This window comes from Pongo pygmaeus, chromosome 3 (genome assembly GCF_028885625.2).
Source record: "Pongo pygmaeus isolate AG05252 chromosome 3, NHGRI_mPonPyg2-v2.0_pri, whole genome shotgun sequence".
In the NCBI taxonomy this organism is placed as follows: Eukaryota; Metazoa; Chordata; class Mammalia; order Primates; family Hominidae; genus Pongo; species Pongo pygmaeus.
The window spans coordinates 216,186-235,117 of NC_072376.2; the positions used below are offsets into that span (position 1 = coordinate 216,186).

The 18,932-nt window shown below is 40.8% G+C and overlaps 2 protein-coding genes across 2 annotated transcripts in view; one reads left to right on the forward strand and one right to left on the reverse strand.

Annotated features, from left to right (window-relative positions):
• Positions 1 to 1,380: 1,380 nt before the first annotated feature.
• LOC129035303 (uncharacterized) lies at positions 1,381 to 2,725 on the reverse strand. The gene is given in 3 exon segments (XM_054485566.2): positions 1,381 to 2,310; positions 2,313 to 2,674; positions 2,677 to 2,725. Coding segments are annotated over 3 exon segments (462 nt in total). The 3' UTR covers positions 1,381 to 2,259.
• Positions 2,726 to 8,307: 5,582 nt separating this feature from the next.
• The window catches only part of LOC129035305 (zinc finger protein 595-like), an 84,504-nt gene continuing 73,879 nt past the window's right edge, over positions 8,308 to 18,932 (forward strand). The window contains 3 exon segments of the mRNA XM_054485567.2: positions 8,308 to 8,409; positions 8,412 to 8,463; positions 8,973 to 9,068. Of these exon segments, the coding sequence (XP_054341542.2) occupies positions 8,323 to 8,409; positions 8,412 to 8,463; positions 8,973 to 9,068 (235 nt within the window). The 5' untranslated portion in view covers positions 8,308 to 8,322.

Genomic DNA, 18,932 nt, shown 5'->3' on the forward strand with positions numbered 1-18,932 from the left:
TTTTATAAGCCTTACGTGCAAGAAAAAACAAAACAGATTGCAAAAACAGAAATTTAAAAAATTTTTCTTATTGTATTCATGTTCTTGGAAATGGCTTTTATAGTGGTTCCCATCAACAGACAGATTCTGTTTCCCAAACCTTGAATCTTTCTTATTTGCACAGGCCAAAGCTGTGCATATGACAGTGTGCCAGTTTGGCGCCTAGGCTCAAAAGGTCTGAAATGCTTCTGTTATCTTTTTCAGAATTTTTCCATGTCCATGAAAACAAGCCCATTTTAGCTTTCTGTAGGATAAAATAGCATGCTGAGAAAAGCCAAAGTGTGCCAGTTTACAGACAGCTCACTCCCAGAAGCAGAGCCACCTAATTCACCAGCAGCTGACCACTCACACCTGAAGGAGCCAAACTGAGCCCAGAAGAATGGCCCAGCTGAGCCCACCTAAATTTCTAACCAGCTCAACCCCTGAGAGAGAAGGCAGTCAGAGGCTGGTTAGGAAAATAGGGACGGAGGGTCTCAGGAGAGGAAAAGCACCTGTGGGACCGCACCTGCCCTGCCCCTGTAGCTAGTGGGAAGAAATGTGGTTAAGAACTTCCTCTTATGCCAGGATGTTGCTCAGATGGGACTATCCCAGCTTAGACATAGGCAAAATAAATCAACCTAAATTTCCTTGTCTTCACCCAGCTCATTGTAAAGTCATTAACATGATATTAGCATTGTGGATTTAGCTTCTCCCCTGTAAGTTTCCCTTAGGCACTCACGGGTAATAACCAAAATGGAGTCACTGTGGCCAACCCCAGGCATGCGCAGATGCAACACCCTTGGTGGGGAACTTGACCCGTCCCATTTGGGTAGAACCCACAGAAGACTTCCTCGTTCTTGCCACATAAGACCCATAACTCAGCCCCATTTCTGGCAACCTGCTTTCAGGTCCCCTCTTGCTGCTGAGAGCTTTCCTTTTGCTTAATAAATCCTACTCTGCTTTCTCACTCTCTGGTGTCCATTTGCCTCATTTTTCCAGGTCATGGGACGAGAGCCTGAACCTGGGTGAACTGAGAAGACCACCACACCGGCACCAAACAGCAACTAGGAGACCGTGATCTTCACGTGGACACTCCAAGCTTGCAGCCTCTGCTCTCTCTAGGGGCACTGTCCCACCCACCCTTGAGCCTGAGAAGAAAAGTTGGTAGAGAGGTTGTTCCCTCACTTCCAGCAGAAAAGGGGTGTCCAGGCCCTCAATTCCCTGAGGTTAGAGCCCTCATGGCTGCACTCAATGTTGCAGCCACCTTCCGTATGTAGCTACTGGGTACCTGGAATGTGGCTGGTTTGAAGTAATATGTGCTGCAAACAAAAAATGCACAGTGAGTTTAGAAGAATTAGACCAGAAATGTACTTTATTTCTAATTACATATTGATCATGTATTAAAACAATAATATTTTGGATACAATAGGTTACAATTATCATAAACAATTTCACTTGTTTATTTTTATTAGTTTGGATGTGGCTAATAAAAAATTGTAAATTCACAAAGAGCTAACATTTTATTTTTTAGAGACTTGCATCTCCCTTCAAATCTCAGGTGTCCTACTCAAAAGACCAGAGGCCAGAAAGGTTATAAAATCTAAAATTTTAAAATAGTTGTGATTATATTGTTTCCATTTGTGAACAAGTGTGTCTGTGTGTGCGTGCGCGTGCGTGCACAATTTATAAACGGACGTAACCTCACACAACAGACGGTTAAAAATGAACCCCCAACAGAGCCAGGCCTAGCACAGAAAGAAAGACCTGCCTGAAAGAACCTGGAGACACGAGTCTGTCAGTCTTGCTTCATTAAGTGTATGGTCGAATTTCTGTCGCTCGAATTCTGTCACTCAAAGCTTGAGGGCGTAGAGCTAGTAGTTGTATCCAATGAGGGCGCTGGACTGAGAACTGCCCAATCAGGCAAAGGAGGGGGCGGCATCCGGGAATCTGGCGCCGCTTTTGCGTCAGGCTTCTGCCTGAGCTCGGTTACGGCGTCTCCGCCATGCTTGCACCCCTCAGGGAGGCCTCAGTGATTCGGCCACAGCCTCAATCTCAGTCGCTCTGTGACCTGCGGGTATTGGATGATTCGTAGCTAGGACTCTATGACATCCCTGAAGCTGGCAAATGGTGAGTGTGCCGGGCAGGGCGTCTGGAGGCGACGTGGGGGGAGGCCTTATCGGAACCAGCGGGAAATGGCGGCAGCGGGACCAAGTCTGCAAACGGAGTCCCCGCTGCTGCCGCTCAGCCTTCGGTCCTCAGTCCCCTCCGTTGAGGGACCCGTGCTCCTGTCGGGGTCCCCGCAAGGCGGCTCTGGCCCAGCCTGCAGCCCTCCTTATGCAGTTCTGCGCCCGCAGCCCCGCACCTTCCCCGGGCTGTGGGGTGAGGAGGACCTCATCTGGAAGACGCCTGCGCCGCGTGCGAGGTGTCCGCGTAGGAGGAGCTGTGGTCCGCGGGGGTCCTGTCCCTACCTGACCCTGTTCGGAATGAGATCGAGGCCCCATTGAAACAGAGTTCATGTGAGCAAATGGGGACTCATTAATGGGACAGCGCCGGCCGTGGCTCGTGGTTTGGGGTCTGCCGGCGGGTCTTGAAGGAAAGGCTTTTGTGAGGTGTGTGAGGAAGCGAAGCAAATCACCCGCCCGCTCCCACTTCCCACCAGTCCCCTTGCCCTGTGCGCCTCCTCCGCGTGGCTGTTCCTGAGTGGCATCTTTTAGAATACGCTGGTGTGGGCGCGCACAGCGCTTCGCTGAGTTCTGTGAGTAGTTCTGCCGCAGTGTTGAACTTGAGGAGGGTGTGGGCCCCTGGTTTGTAGACAGGTGTTCAGAAATGAAGATGGGTGTCCAGAGGCAGGGACTGGCGTCTGCAGCGGGGCAGCTGCGGGAAGAGCGCTGAGCTTGTGGGGTCTGCGCTGACTCTGGGTGGTGTCGTTAGTGAGTTGCTGGACACCGCGTTGGGGTTGGAGCATTGACTGGTGTTGAGGAAACTCTGCAAGTTTTTTTGTCAGAAGAAAGACATGGCTGAGCCTGGGCTGGGGGGAGTCGCTGGTGTCCGCGGGAGACCTGGCCGGGTTCTGCACAGGCACTGTCCTGCTGCGCACTGTCCTTTTTCTCCAGGTCTCCCCCCGGGGAGAGAGGGGACTGAGAACTTGGAGGAAAGGAGTTCTGAGAAACATTCCTTCCCCGCACCCTGCTGCCGGCTGCCACCCTATGCTAACCCACTCCTGAGCACGCCCACTGGGCATTCAAATGGCTACACGCGTCCAAGGACAGGGTTCTACCCTCAGGAATTGTGGCCATGGCAGCTTTCCTCCTAAGAATACACAGTGCCCAGAAGACTCCAGGCGCATCTCAATCCCAGATCTGTAGCAGGAATCTGTTTTCTTCACCTACCCAGGCTTCTGGACCACCTGATCCTAATCTCCTCTGCCTTTATGGACTCAGGAATCAGTCAGAGTTTAGCCTTGCCTGGGCCTGAACTTGTAGCACAAACCAGTCCTTTCCTCAATCCTGCCTTGCCTCCACCCAAGGCTCTTGATAGCACCTTTCTTCTGCTCTTTTCTTCCCCACAAATCCTCTTTCCTGTGCACAGTTTGCCCAGGTGCATCCCTCATGTGCTACAAGAATTCAGATGTTAGTGAGTTTAAGAACATGCCTTTAGACCTGGCTGTTGTAGGAACAAATACAAATCAGAAGAGGCTTAATGCTTTCTCTTTAGAATGAGGGAGGAATTTTTGCTCTTCTCCCTTTTTTTAAAGCATTTAGTTTGAAAACTTTTATATTTAAACATTTTCTTGAAGAGGCTTAATGCTTTCTCTTTAGAATGAGGGAAGAATTTTTGCTCTTCTCCCTTTTCTTAAAGCATTTAGTTTGAAAACTTTTATATTTAAACATTTTCTCTGCTTCTTTGAAAAATATGTAAATCATTTTTGTCAGTTAACTGGGTCATTTGTCTTTTTTGACTCAAAACTGTCTTTAGGACCTGGGAACTATTGCTATGAAATGTGAATAGCAAGAATATACACCCTATGCCACAGTTTCTGTAGGCGAGTAGGAGGCTGCCTTTAGCAGGTACCTGGCTCCACATTTCAAAACTACATCCTATCATGAAGATATGGGAAGTGTTTGTTTTTTTTGTTTGTTTGTTTTTAATGTTACCAATTAGAAAACCCAGATGACCTCCCAAATTACTAGTTGACGTTATTATAAACTGTGTATGACAAATGGTGCTGTCATGTCTTGTACTTGAGTACTAATGGTGATGTTCTTTCTGTATTTGCAATCTATTAGTAGTTTGCCTGTGATGTACATCATATTTTGGTTTAATTAAATAAATCATTATCTTGCTCTTCTATTATTGTGGAGAGTATTTTAGGATTGGAGATGATTTTGCTTTTAGTTGTATTTTCCAAACACTGTCCAGAATTACCAGATGGTATACACAAAGTGCCCACCAGGCTTCCCTTTAGAGAAAACCTTCCTTCTAAGGATTCCAGCCACAATCCACAATTTTGTGGCAAAGTGCTCCACAAATCTGCAAACAAAAAGGTCTCTCTATTTGGGATCTACAGTCACTTCTAGAGCATTTAGACTAGATTTCTACAAAAATAACTTTTCAGGACAGCCATCAGTTATTCTACTTCCATCCGTGCTCCTGGCATTTTCAGATCTGACACTGGTTCAGACATCATGGGGCCCATACACCCAACCAGGATCACACATGTGCACTGATTAAACCTGATAACTTCAATTCTGTCCCTTCTCCCCTTGCCCAAATGCCCACAAATGTCCATAGCTCACCAGCCCTCCAGGACCTAAATGTGCAGTTCCAAATTCTGAATTTATGTCCTGGGATTTGAGAGAAAAATGGCACTTTTATCTGAGAAATACAAGTTCTTTTAATTATCAGACCCAGAGACTTGTTAAAATGCGATCACAGTCCTACTATTCCCCTCTTTGAACTATTTGTTTTTTGAAATTCCTTGCTATTGCCATCAGTGGCTATAAAGTAACCTAATAATACCACAGTGGACACTGTAACCCACACTCTATGGCTTAGTATATAGCCAGCCACTAACCAATTTTAATTCTATAAATCAATAGGAATGTCTAACAACTTTGTATCAGTCCCCTCTCTGCCTTCTTTTTTGCCTTTAAAAATACACTTGTAACTGCTTCTAATTGGAGTGTATGTTCAGGGCAGCTTTATACTCCAAGGTTGCAATCTTCAAGCTTTGGCCCAAATAAACTCTCTACTTATGTTTACCCCACTTTTTCCTTTTAGGTCAAAATATTCTTCAGAATGTCTTGAAGGAGCCTCCATGAGAGGCTCTCTCTGGTTTTACTGTGTTTGCTGTAATCCCCAAGAATGCAGAGGCACATTTATCCCACCTAGAATCTGCACATAAAAGCTGGCTTCTGCCTAGGAGTCACAAGACAGGGCCAGATTTTGGGTTGAAGACATACAGAAAACTCACAGAAGGCATTTTCTGCATCATGAGAGGTCAACATAGTCTTCTTAAACCCCACTTTCAGAGTGGAGTCTGAGTTTTCCAGGTCTTGTCACCTGTGTGAGAGGCTTCTGGTGTGAACAGAATCCTGTGGCAGAATCTGTAAGTGTAGACAAGCACCTTAGCAGTGGGAGGTCAGGGCCACAAAATATCCAGAGCCATAATCACAAGTATGCCATTCTGTATACTGTGGTACTGGAGTACTTTCATCTTTCCTCTTGTCTCAGAGTTAGCTGATCAGGGACAGTGCACATCACATCTGGATCCAGGATCTGCAGCTCTACCAGGGCTGTTCTCTTTTCTGTTTGCACTCCACAAAGTCAGTCTCAGTCTCTCTTGCCTGGATCACTATGGGGGCTTCAGCCCAGGGTCACTGAGGACACTCTCACCAGCATCAGTGAGTATTTGAGACATTTGAGGATGTCCAGTGCAGACTGGGGTCAGTCTGACAAGAAAGTCTAATTCTGGTTCCATTTCAGAGAAAGAGAAATGATTTATCAAGGGTTTGTTCATCCCCTCACAGAAAGAATCTCATTGGTTCATAACCAGATAAGAGTTGTTCCAGTTTTCTGGTCTGGAGACTCAAACCGATCAATAAGCTAATTGCTTCTATTTCATATGGTCATTAGAAAAAGAGACGAAGCAGTCATGGTCCCTCCCATCAAGGAACTTGCAGTCCAGAGCACATGAATAAATGGTTGAATTCAGCAACATGTGTTCAGTACAAAGATGGAAACTGCATGGGAAGCTTAAGCTTCATTTGGGTTACTTCCCTTTTATTATTTTATGAGTTTTGATGCCTCCACCTGAAGGGCTATTCTGGACAGAATAGAAGTTGTTATTATTTGCATTGTTTTTAGCTTGCTAAGAATAAGTATTTAGCTTCTAATATAATTGGTCTAGAAAAACATAAGGGTTTTGGTTAAATTCCTTCTTAATGTATCTTGTAATATAGACAGGGAAGTGTCTAAAATAGATTAAAATTACACAAACTCTGGGAATAAAATCTCTCTTGGTCAGGCTTAGAAAAAACAAAACTGAAAATACTTAGTGGCCTAGAGAGCAGAAGCCTAGGGCCTACCTTCTATCCCAACCCTGCCCAGATCCACCCTCTGCTGAATCTTGTCCAGGTCTAATCCACACTGAAATCTCTCACAGAACTGCTTAGAGGAGATCAGAGTTTGGGGTGGCTACTCCTACTGCCTCTCCAGAGCTGGTGCTTCCAATTTCCTGAAACACAAAAGCAGATAAATGGGGAAAAGCTATATACTTTTGTGCCTTAAGTTCTTTTTTATAAAATTAAAACCAGTGTTTTCTAGAGATACCCAGCAATCTGTTCTCCATCCCTACAGTTTTAGTGTTTTGTTTTGTTTTGTTTGCAATTCTTGAAGTAAATACAAATACAAAAATAAATTCCTCTGAATTGCACTTAACACTTCCATTCTGTTTCTCTCCCATCTATTTATATTGAACTATTCTATACATTTTTTAAAAAAAAAATCAATGATAGGAAAACGGAAGAAAAAATAGAAATGCTGGGTCCTGTATTTAAATCCTAGGAATTACAGGACACTTAGTACCCACCTCCCAGGATGTTATGAGAATTAACACACATAATGTGAGCTTCCCAGCGGAGTGCTCTGTGACATACTCTTGCACACATAGTACATGCTCCATAAAGATGACATTAATGCATGTGCACATGTTTTTCAAATGCAGACTTACTCAGACATTTCCACCATCTCCAGCCTCTGTAACCTTTGAAGGGCCTGCAGAGAATGCGGTTACAGGATGACGATTGGTGGTCTTCAGATGAAAAGTATTTGTGTTGGGATAAGGGACCCTGTGTGCTGTGCCTGCTTTCTCTAGCTGAGTGGTACTATAATGGATCTAGGGGGAGGAATATCAGCATTAACAGGAGACTTGCTATAAGAAGCTATATAAATCATGGACCCTTTTCAAACCTGTAGAATTTTGTCACTTACAGTGAGGCCTAGAAAAGCAAATACTTTATATGCACATTGAAGCTTGAAAGCCAGTGCTTAGCTAAGTGACTCTCAGCTGAGTCTTCTAATAGTATCACATGGACTGTTTGAAGAGAAACAGTCACTTGTTCCCTCCCCACAGATCCTGTCTATTGTTCTGGGTGGAAACATCCCTGTTTTTTAAATTAAAACATGATTCTACAGTGAGGGCAGGGTCAAGCATGAGGGCTTCCAGATACTTTAATGAGTGGTGAGTTTACTCTTTGTTCCAGGAAGTCACAGGGCCTACTTTGCTTGGTTTTGGTAGCAGCAGGTCAGTGTAGCCCATATTTCCATTGCAGCAACAGTAATTGCTCACATGCCATCATTTTTCCTAAGAGTTATAGAATACTTTAGAGAACATGACTGTGTTGAAAGTTATTTTATCAGATAATTACAGTCAGAACTAGCTCCCTTAACTCATTTCTCCTGTAGTCAATTTAAGAACTCTGTCACTGGCCGGGTGTGGTGGCTCATGCCTGTAATCCCAGCACTTTGGGAGGCTGAGGCGGGTGGATCACGAGGTCAGGAGATCGAGACCATCCTGGCTAACATGGTGAAACCCCATGTCTACTAAAAACACACACAAAAAAACATTAGCCAGGCATGGTTGCAGGCGACTGTAGTCCCAGCTACTCAGGAGGTGGAGGCAGGAGAATGGCATTAACCTGAGAGGAAGAGCTTGCAGTGAGCTGAGATGGCACCACTGCACTCCAGCCTAGGTGACAGAGCAAGACTCCGTCTCAAAAAAAAAAACTCTGTCACTTGATAAATATGTGTCTTCAGGAACTCTTAACATTCAGGGGTGTGGCCATAGAATTCTCCCCAGAAGAGTGGAAATGTCTGGATCCTGCCCAGCAGAGAATGTATTTAGAGATGTGATGTTGGAGAACTACAGAAACCTGGTCTCCCTGGGTGAGGATAACTTTCATGTGTAATTCCTAATATTCCCTCAGAGTTTTATTTTTTTCCTTTGTAGAATGTTTCTTGGGAGCTTCTGCTTTGCGTGAATTAATTTCACCTTGTTTCTTCATGAAAAAATTGGGAGTTTGCTGGTGTAAAAAAAATCTTTAAGATGTTTCATCTTTACCTAAACCTTCTCTTTTATTGAGGGAATTTTTGTCCTTCACTCTAGATTAGTGGTAATTTTATAAATTCGGTGTTGTAAAATATTGTTTTCCACATCTTAAAATCCAATTTGTACCAATTTTTTTTGATTCAGTAGTACTGGGTAGTGGAACTTAGAACCCACAGATTTAAAACACTTAAATATTCTAAAGAGCCTATCAGGAAACAATTTTTGGATTAATTTTCTAGAATCTTCTGTAATTTCTCTTTTCTTAGCATAGTACTAGGTTGGTAATTGGAGAATCTTCAGCAATAGTCACGTTACTTTTTTTTTTTTTTTTTTTTTAATAAAACAGGTGTTGCTCTCTTTAACTCAGACCTGATCACCTGTTTGGAGCAAAGAAAAGAGCCCTTTAATGGGAAGACACATGAGACAGTAGCCAAAGCCCCAGGTAGGTGAGAGTGAATGAAGGAGAGGACACAGGCAAGGGGACCAAAGGCGAAGAAGGAAGTCAGGCCTTAAAATGTAGTTTGGAAAGCTCTTCTTCAATGCAAATAATTTCTGAAAAGGCTGCATTTTTTCTCATGTTCACAAATAGGGGCATCTTCAGCCCCATGCTGTTAAATCTTCTAAGAATTCTCTTTTTTCTTTTTTTTTGAGATGGAGTCTTGCTCTGTCACCCAGACTGGAGTACAGTGGTGTGATCTCGGCTCACTGCAGCCTGTTCCTCCCAGGTTCCAGCAATTCTCCTGCCTCAGCCTCCTGGGTGACTGGGATTACAGACATCTGCCAATATACCTAGCTAATTTTTGTATTTTTAGTAGAGACAGGGTTTTGCCATGCTGGCCAGGCTGGTCTCAAGCTCCTGACTTTAGGTAATCCACCTGCCTCGGCCTCCCAAAATGCAGGGGTTACAGGCATGAGCCACTACACCCAGCCCTCTTTTTTCTTTAGAGATCTCCCTTCAAGTTTACAGGGAGAGCCAATGTCCACTTTATCACTTATAAGGGGCTGCATGATCTGACTGCTGTTCCATTGCTTTTGGAGACATAGGAATAACTGTGTTATTGAGGAGCTCTATGTTAACGTATTTTTTTCAAATATTGATTTTGTATCATGCCTAAATATGTAAGGCAAGTAGTGGACATATTGGAATTTTGTTCAGAAATCCCAGGAACACTAGGGACAGATGTTGCACCTTTTCTGCTTAGTGATTTTTAATCCTATTGCAAATTTAATTCTACAAAAATTCTTTCTTAGCAATTTTATAAGAATGATAAGCATTTTCCTAAATATGAAAAATGTATTGTTGATTGTACTTCAAAATGTTATTGTTTTAGTATAAACTGAGATTTGTAATTTAAACTCTATATGTGTAAATTTTCAAATTATAATATAGTTTAAAGCATGGGTTTCCAACCTTTTGGCTTCCCTGGGCCACATTGGAAGCAGAATTCTCTTGGGCCACACATAAAATACACTAACACTAATGATACCTGATGAGCTTTAAAAAAAAGTTCATAAATAATTTTTATGATATCTACTGCAACAGATAAGTGAAATGTTCTTACATTCATAGGATTGGACACCACTTGATTAAAGTATCTACTCACCTTCAAGATTTCTTAAATGCACTGTCATTAACTAGCTTAGAACACTGCTAAGTGTATATTATTATTTCTTAATAACTATTATCTTATACTTTTAGTAAGAAGCCTACTGGGGGCCAGGTGCAATGGCTCATGCCTGTAATCCCAGCACTTTGGGAGGCTGAAGTGGGCGGATCACCTGAGGTCAGGAGTTCAAGACCAGCCTGGCCAACATGGCGAAACCCCATCTCTACTAAAATTAGAAAAATTAGCCGGGCATGGTGGCAGGCACCTGTAATCCCAGCTACTCGGGAGGGTGAGGTGGGAGAATCGCTGAACCCAGGGGGCTGAGGTTGCAGTGAGCCGAGATAGCGCCATTGTACTCCAGCCTGGGCAACAGAGTGAGACTCCGTCTCAAAAAAAAAAAAGCCTACTGGGATTCTGTCATTGAGATCTATTGATATCTCTATAAAAATGTGGGTCTCACATACACCCACCCATATAAGTTATATATGTGTGTTGTAAATTCTCACTTAACATTGTTGATAGTTTCATGGAAACTGTAAGTGAAGGAACATGTTGTTTAAGAAAACTAATTTTGGCTTAGCACGGTGGCTCACACCTGTAATCCCAGAACTTTGGGAGACTGAGGTGGGCGGATCATGAGGTTAGGAGTTTGAGACCAGCATGGCCAACATGGTGAAACCCCATCTGTACTAAAAATACAAAAAATTAGCTGGGTGTGGTGGCATGCACCTGTAATCCCAGCTACTTAGGATGCTGAGGCAGGAGAATCGCTTAAACTCAGAGGCAGAATTACTATAGTTGAATTGATAGAAACAAGGGTTATATTTGAATGTCATATAGCAACATTGTTTTATTTAAAGATGCAGTTTTCAAGAACCTATTTTGAATATTAAGTGAGTACTTACTGTACATCTGTGTTTGTGTGACATGGATTTTTCTGATAAATAAAAATTGTATAACTATATATTTAATGTATACAATGTAATATTTGATATGCATATACATTGTGAAACAAAATACAGTCAAGTTGATGAGCACATCTAGTACCTCAATTTTTTTTGTAGTAAGAACACTTAAGATCTACTCTAGTAGCAAATTGTAAGCATACATTACAGTATTACTAACTATAAACACGATGCTATTTGGCTAATCTAATGCTAATTTACATTAGATTTCTCAGACTTACTCAACTTATAACTAAAAATTTGTACTCTTTGAACATCTCATATTTCTACCCTCGGGCACTAACAACCACCATTTTACACTCTGCTTCTATGAGTGTACTTTTTTAGATTTCTCATCTAACTTAAAACAAGGAGTTTTTTTGTCTTTCTGTGTTTGGCTTATTTCATTTAGCATAATGTCCTCCAGGTCTATCCATGTTGTAAATAGCTAGATTTCCTTCTTTTCCAGCGGAATAGTATTCTACTGTCTATATATAGACACACACATACCATATTTTGGCTATTGTAAACAATACTACAGTGAACAGAGGGCTGAAGATCTTTCTTCAAGGTACAAATTTTATTTCCTTTGGTAGGATGCCCAGAAGTGGTATTGCTGGGTTGTATGATATTTCCATTTTTATTTTTTACTGTTTTTTTATGATGACTTTATTTATTTACATCTCACTAACAGCATACAGATTTCCCTTGTATGTATGGTTTGTCTATTTTTGAATGGGTTATTATTATTGTTTTGTTTTGAATTGCAGAAGTGTCTCATACATTTTGGATATGAACTTCTCATTAGATATATGGCTTGCAAATAATTTCCTATGTTGTAGGGTTAAAAATTTTTTTTCTTTGCTGTGTGGAAGCTGTTCAATTTGATGCAGTCCCATTTGTTTGTATTTTTTGTTGCTGTGCTTTTGATGTCATATCAAAAAAGTTATTGCCAAGACCAATATTAACAAGGTTTTTTTTTTTATATGTTTTCTTCAGGAGTTTTAAGGTTTTATGTCTTACATTTAAGTGTTTCATTTTGAGTTAATTTGGGGGTATGGTATAAGAAAATATTCTACTTTTATTCTTTCACTTGTGGATACCCAGTTTTTCTGGCACCATGTATCAACAAGACTGTATTTTCTGCATTGTATATTCTTGGTGGCCTTTTCAAAGATTAGTTGACCATGTATTCTGGTTTTGTTTCTGGGCTCCCTATTCTGTTCCATTGGCTTTTGTATCTGTTTTTATACACATACCATACTCTTGATTACTATAACCTTTAAATAAAATTTGAAATTAAAGAGTATGATGCCCCAGCATTGTTCTTTCTCAAGATTGCTCAGGTTATTTAAAGTTCTTTAAGGTTACACTTAAATTTTACAATTGTGTTTTCTATTACTGTGAAAAATGCCACTAAAACTTTGATAGGGATCACATTGAATCTATAGATCATTTTGGATAATATGATACTTTGACAGTGTTAGTTATCCTAATGGAATATATTTCCTTTATTTGTGTCTACTTCAATTTGTCATCAATCTTATTGTATTTAATGTATAATTTTTTTACTTCATTGGTTAAATTTATTTTAATTAAGTTTCTTATTTTTATACTATTGCAAATGGAAATTGTTTCTTTTTTTGGAAAGTTTGTTGCTACTGTATGGAAATGCAACAAATATTTCTATGTTGGGCCAGGTGCAGTGTCTCATTTCTGTAATCCCTACACTTTCAGAGTCCAAGGCAGGTGGATGACTTGAGGACAGAAGTTTGAGATGAGTCTGGGCAACACAGTGAGACCACGTCTCAAAAAAAAAAAAAAAACCTGCAAGTATTTGTATGTTGATTATGTATCCTGATACTTTAACGAATGCATTTATTAGTTCAAACAATTTTTCTTGTTTTACTCTAGGGTTTTATATATATATGCATGATCATATTATCTACAAACAGTAACATTTTTACTTCCTTTCCAAGCTGGAGAGCTTTGTTGTCCTTTTCCTTGCCGAATTGTTCTGAAAGAAACTTCCAGTAATAAGATAGAAGCTGTGGCCCTGCAGACAGGCCTGCATATCTTGGCCTCAGCTGTAGTCTCTGAAGCAGCCCTGTGTCTGTACATTTGAAGGATCTAACAATGATTACAGTTTCTATAAACTATTTTTGACAGGTAAAGATCTCCCATTTGTTTGGTCCACAGGCTGATGAGATTACCTCTGGGGTTGCAGAGAAGGACTGTAGCTGGGTCACAAGGGTGCTGCTGGGTCTGCTGTGGGGTCTGCCTTTGATGGTTGTGTTACCAGAAATTTGGACAGTCATGGATTCTTTCTGGGCCATGGAAACATTAAATATCCTTGAGGACATTATATGGCAGGCAGTAAGGTAGGGTTTGAAGTTTGTCTGCGTATGATGGGCCAAATACCAGGTGTATGAATGGGTTTGGCTTCTACTGACTACCTGGGAACAGTTTTCAGAAGTCTCTATGTGGGTCCCTGAGTGTGTACAACTAGCCACAGAGTGACTGTGAGAGCTAGAACTGAGTCACAGGGCTGGTTCAGGGAGCACAGCTGAGGCCAAGATACACGAGCCTGCCTCCAGGGTTATGGCTGGGTGTGTCTCCCTGCAGGTCTCTTAATGGGAAGGACCACTTGTGGACTGTAGCTGAGAGGAGTTTGAGAAAGATTGCGGAACCGCTTCATAATCTTCAGTAACACCAGGCTTGGTGTGCCATTTCCTTGTCTGTAGCCATGTCTATGTGCCCTTGAGTTAGCCACCTGGGTGAGGGCGTGCTTTTTCTAAATAACCCTCCTTGATCTCTGGCTCCACTGAGGTTTCACAACCCTAACCATAGGCAAGCATGTTTTTACTTCTATTTCCTAGTTTACTACTCAAAATATTGTATAAAAGTGGAATCATACACTGTCACTTTGTCGGTGTCTTATTTCACTTTAAATAATGGCTTTAAGATTTATCCTTCTTGTAGCATCTCACAAGATATTTTCATCGAGGGCTAAAGAATATTTCATTGTGTGTATAAACTGCATCTTTTTAAATCATTCATCCATTGAAGGATGTTTGAGTTTTTTCAGTTTTTGGCTTTTGTCAATGATGTCGTTTGGATCTGCGTTTTCGTTCAAATCTCATGTCGGATTCCCGTCCCGAGTGTTGGAGCTGGGCCTGGTGGGAGGTGGTTGGGTCAAGGGTTGGCTTCTCATGAATGGTTTAGCACCAGCCCCTTTGATACCGTCTTTGCTGTAGTGAGTGACTTCTCCTGAGGTCTCATTTTTCAAAAGTATGTGGCACCTCTTCTCTCAATCTCTCTTACTCCTGCTCCCACCATGTAAGATGACTCACTGTCCCTTTGCTTTCTGCTATGATTGGAAGCTTTTTGAGGTCTCCCAAGAAGCAGAAGCTGCTGCACTTTCTGTACAGGCTGCAGAACTATGACCCAATAAAACCTCCTTTTTAAAATAAATTACCCAGGCTCAGGTATTTCTTTATAGCAATGCAGGAATAAACTAATACAGTGAATATTGCTGCAGTAAATATGGATATGCAAATATTTCTTTCAGGTATACCTTGCATATTTTGAATAGATGCTCAGAAGTGGGGCCGGGCACCATGGCTCACACCTGTAATCCCAGCACTTTGGGAGGCCAAGGCGGGTGGATCACTTGATGTCAGGAGTTCAAGACCAGCCTGGCCAACATGGTGAAACCCTGTCTCTACTAAAAATACAAAAATTAGCCAGGTGTGGTGCTGTGCACCTGTAATCCCAGGTACTTGGGAGGCTGAGCCACAAGAATCACTTGAACCCAGGAGGCGGAGGTTGCAGTGAGCTGAGGTCACGCCACTGCACTCCAGCCTGGGCAACAGAGCAAGTCTCTGTCTCAAAAAAAAAAAAAAAAAAAAAAAAAGGAGTGGGATTACTGGGTCATATAATAATTTCATTTTTAATTTCTGGAGGAACCTTTATACATTTTTCAGATGGTTGTATCACATTTATTTCCACCAGCAGTACACAAGGGTTTCAGTTCCTCCATGACAAATGACAACATTTGTCATTGTTTCTTTGCTTGATATTGGCCATCCTAATTAATGTACAATAATACCTCATTGTGGTTTTGCTTTACATTTTGCTAAAGATTGGAAATATTTTTCAATAATTGTTTGCTGTGTGCATTTCATCTTTGAAGAACCATTTTTATCTTGTTCATTTGTTAATCATGTTACTTACTATTTGTTGATTTTCTTGAAGTTGTTTATTCTGGATGTTAGCTTCTGTCAAATATATGCTTTTTAATTTGTTTTCTTCTTAGGTGGGACTCTTACAAAATGTTTATTTTAATATGCACAGATAAATTTAATGTCCCATTTTTCTGAGTTTTTTAATTTGTTGCTCAGATATTTGATGTTGTATGCAAAGAAAGATTGCTGAGACCAAGGTCATAATCTTACTGTATTTTCTTCTAGAGATTGTATAGGTATAATTCTGACATTTAAATATTTAACTCATTCAAGACAGTTTTTGTATATGGTTCAGAGGAAGGACCCAATCTCAGTTTTTCCCATGTAGTTACAGAGTTTTCCAACACCATTTATTGAAGAGACTGTCTTTTTCTTGTTGTGCAGTCATAGCAACCTTGTTGAAGATCATTTGAGCATATATACAAACATGGTTTGGCTTTAAGTTCTGGGTTCTGTTCCATCACTATTTGTCTTCTTTCAAGTACCACACTATTTTTATTTATGTAGCTTTGTAATCTGTTCTAAACAAAGGAAGCGTTGTGCCTCTTTGTTCTTGTTTTCCAAGAATGTTCGGGCTAACAGTTGTCCTTTGGTATTCCATGTAAATGTAAGAATTTTTAAAAATATTTCTTTAAAAAGTATCATTTGGATTTTCATCAGGATTACATTGAATTTGAATATCACTGTGGGTAGTATTGTCATTTAAAAATATTAAATCTTCTGACAAAGAAGAGTATGTTCAAGAGTCTGTTAAGTTTCACATATTTTTGGATTTGGCAATTTTGCTTCTGCTTTTGATTTCTAGTTTGATTCCATGTGGTATGAAAGGATGCATTGTGTAATTCAATCTTTAATGCGTCCTAGGCTTAATACCTTGATGACAAAATAATCTGTACAACAAACCTTCGTGACACAAGTTTACCTATATAACAAACCTGCATATGTACCTAGGTCATAAAGTTTTAAAACATAAGAGTTATTTTGTGTTCTAACAGGTCATCTGTGAAACAACACTCATTTTCTTCTCCACTTAGCCCCGACACAGTTTAGTCTACTTTCTATTTCTAGCAGTTTAACTACTTTAGGTATCTTACATAAGTGGAATTATATAGTATTTATCTTTTTGTGCCTGGCTTCTTGCACATAAATAAAGTCTCAAAAATGCATCCTTAGGCCAGGCATGGTGGCTCATGCCTGTAATCCCAGCACTTTGGGAGGCCTGGGTGAGCAGATCGCCTGAGGTCAGGAGTTGGAGACCAGCCTGGCCAATGTGGTGAAACCCCGTCTCTACTTAAAATACAAAAATTAGCTGGGCATGGTGGCGGGCACCTGTAATCCCAGCTACTTGGTAGGCTGAGGCAGGAGAATTGCTTGAACCTGGGTAACAGAGCGAGACTCTGTCTCAAAAAAAAAAAAAAAGAAAACTTTGTTCTTTCCACATATTTGCTTTTGTAGATGATGCTACAATGAATATGGATGATGGATGTGTAAATTACTCTTCATTTGATAATATATGCAAGAGATTATTTACATGTTCTATTTTGTTTCACTGGCATTGTCTTTTTTTGATCCAGTTACAAAGTATTTCAATTACCATAACTTTATAATAGGTTTTCAAAATCAGGATGTATGATGCTTCTCATGTTGTTCCTCTTTTTGACAATTTTTGAACACTTCTGGCCTCTTTAGTTCTCATATATCTTTAGGATTGCTTCTTTCAGTAGTGTAAAATATGCATAGCTGCTGTCATCCAAAGTATACCACCTTTTTCTTCAGCACTCTGTCAGGGGAGACAAAACCCATCTTTGACAGCCCCCCAAAAACCAAAAATGTGGGCACATATTCTGTGTTTATCTTTCTCTCCTGAGAAAGCATACAGTTGGAAGTTTCTCATTGTTGACCATGCTGTATTGGCAGGAAGTAAGGCTGTGCCGGCCATAATAAAATTTTAATAAAATTTTTCTTCTCTTCTACATGTTTTTGGCATTTTGCTAAAGTAAAGTAGTACACAGTCTTAACTATATTTTGGAATTCCCACAAAGGCAATGTGATCAATATGATGTTAAGGTCATATACCTATGAAGAAATGAGGACCAATGATTTTTATTTTTAAGCTTTGCAATTTAAATTGATATTTTTATTATTTTAATTTTTAATTTTTGTGAATACACAGTAGCTATATATATATATCTGTGGATTACATGAGATTTTTGATGTAGGCAAGAAATGCATAAAAATCACATCAAGGTAAATAGGTATTCATTATCTCAACTATTTGTCCTTTGTTTTACAATCTGATTTCATTCTTTTAGTTATTTAAAAATGTACAATTAAATTGCTTTTGACTATGATCACTCTGTTGTACTAGCAACTACTAAATCTTACTCTTTCCAATTTTTTTTAACCCATTAACTTTCCTCACTTCCTCCCAGCCCCCTACTATATTTTCCAGCCTCTGTAACAATCGTTCTTCTAGCTTCATGAAATTAATTTTTAGCTCCAGGAAATGCATCAGAACATGCAAAGTTTGCCTTTATATGCCTGGATTATTTCTCTAAACATAATGATCTCTAGTTCCATACATGTTGTTGCAAATGACAGAATCTTATTCTTTTTTATGATTGAAAAGCACTCCATTGGCTGGACGTGGTGGTTCACACCTTTAATCCCAGCACTCTGGGAGGCCGAGGCAGGCGGATCACCTGAGGTCAGGAGTTCCAGACCAGCCTGGCCAACATGGTGAAACCCTGTCTACTAAAAATACAAAAACAAGGCCGGGAGCGGTGGCTCGTGCCTGTAATCACAGCACTTTGGGAGGCTGAGGCGGGCAGATCACAAGGTCAGGAGATCGAGACCATCCTGGCTAACACGGTGAAACCCCATCTCTACTAAAAATACAAAAAATTAGCCGGGCGTAGTGGCGGACACCTGTAGTCCCAGCTACTCATGAGGCTGAGGCAGGAGAATGGCCTGAACCCTGGAGGCAGAGCTTGAAGTGAGCCGAGATCGCGCCACTGCATTCCAGCCTGGGCGACAGAGTGAGACTCCGTCTCAGAAAAAAAAAAAAAAGCCAAGCGTGGTGGTGGGCACCTGTAGTCCCAGCTACTTGGGAGGCTGAGACGGGAGAATGGTGTGAACCCGGGAGGCGGAAGCAGAGCTTGCAGTTAGCCGAGATCACGCCACTGCACTCCAGCCTGGGCAACAGAGGGAGACTCCATCTCAAAGAAAAAAAAAAACAAAGTACTCCATTGTGTATATGTACCACATTTGCTTTATCCATTCATCTGTTGATAGACACTTAGGTTGCTTCTAAATCTTGGATAATGTGAACAATGCTGCAATAAAAATGGAGGTACAAATATCTCTTTGATGTCCTGATTTCCTTTCTTTTATGTAGCTACTTAGGAATGGGATTGCTGGATAATATAGTAGCTCTATTTTTCATTTCTTGAGGAACCTCTAAACTCTTCTCCATAGTGGTTGTACTAATTTACATTCCCACCAAGAC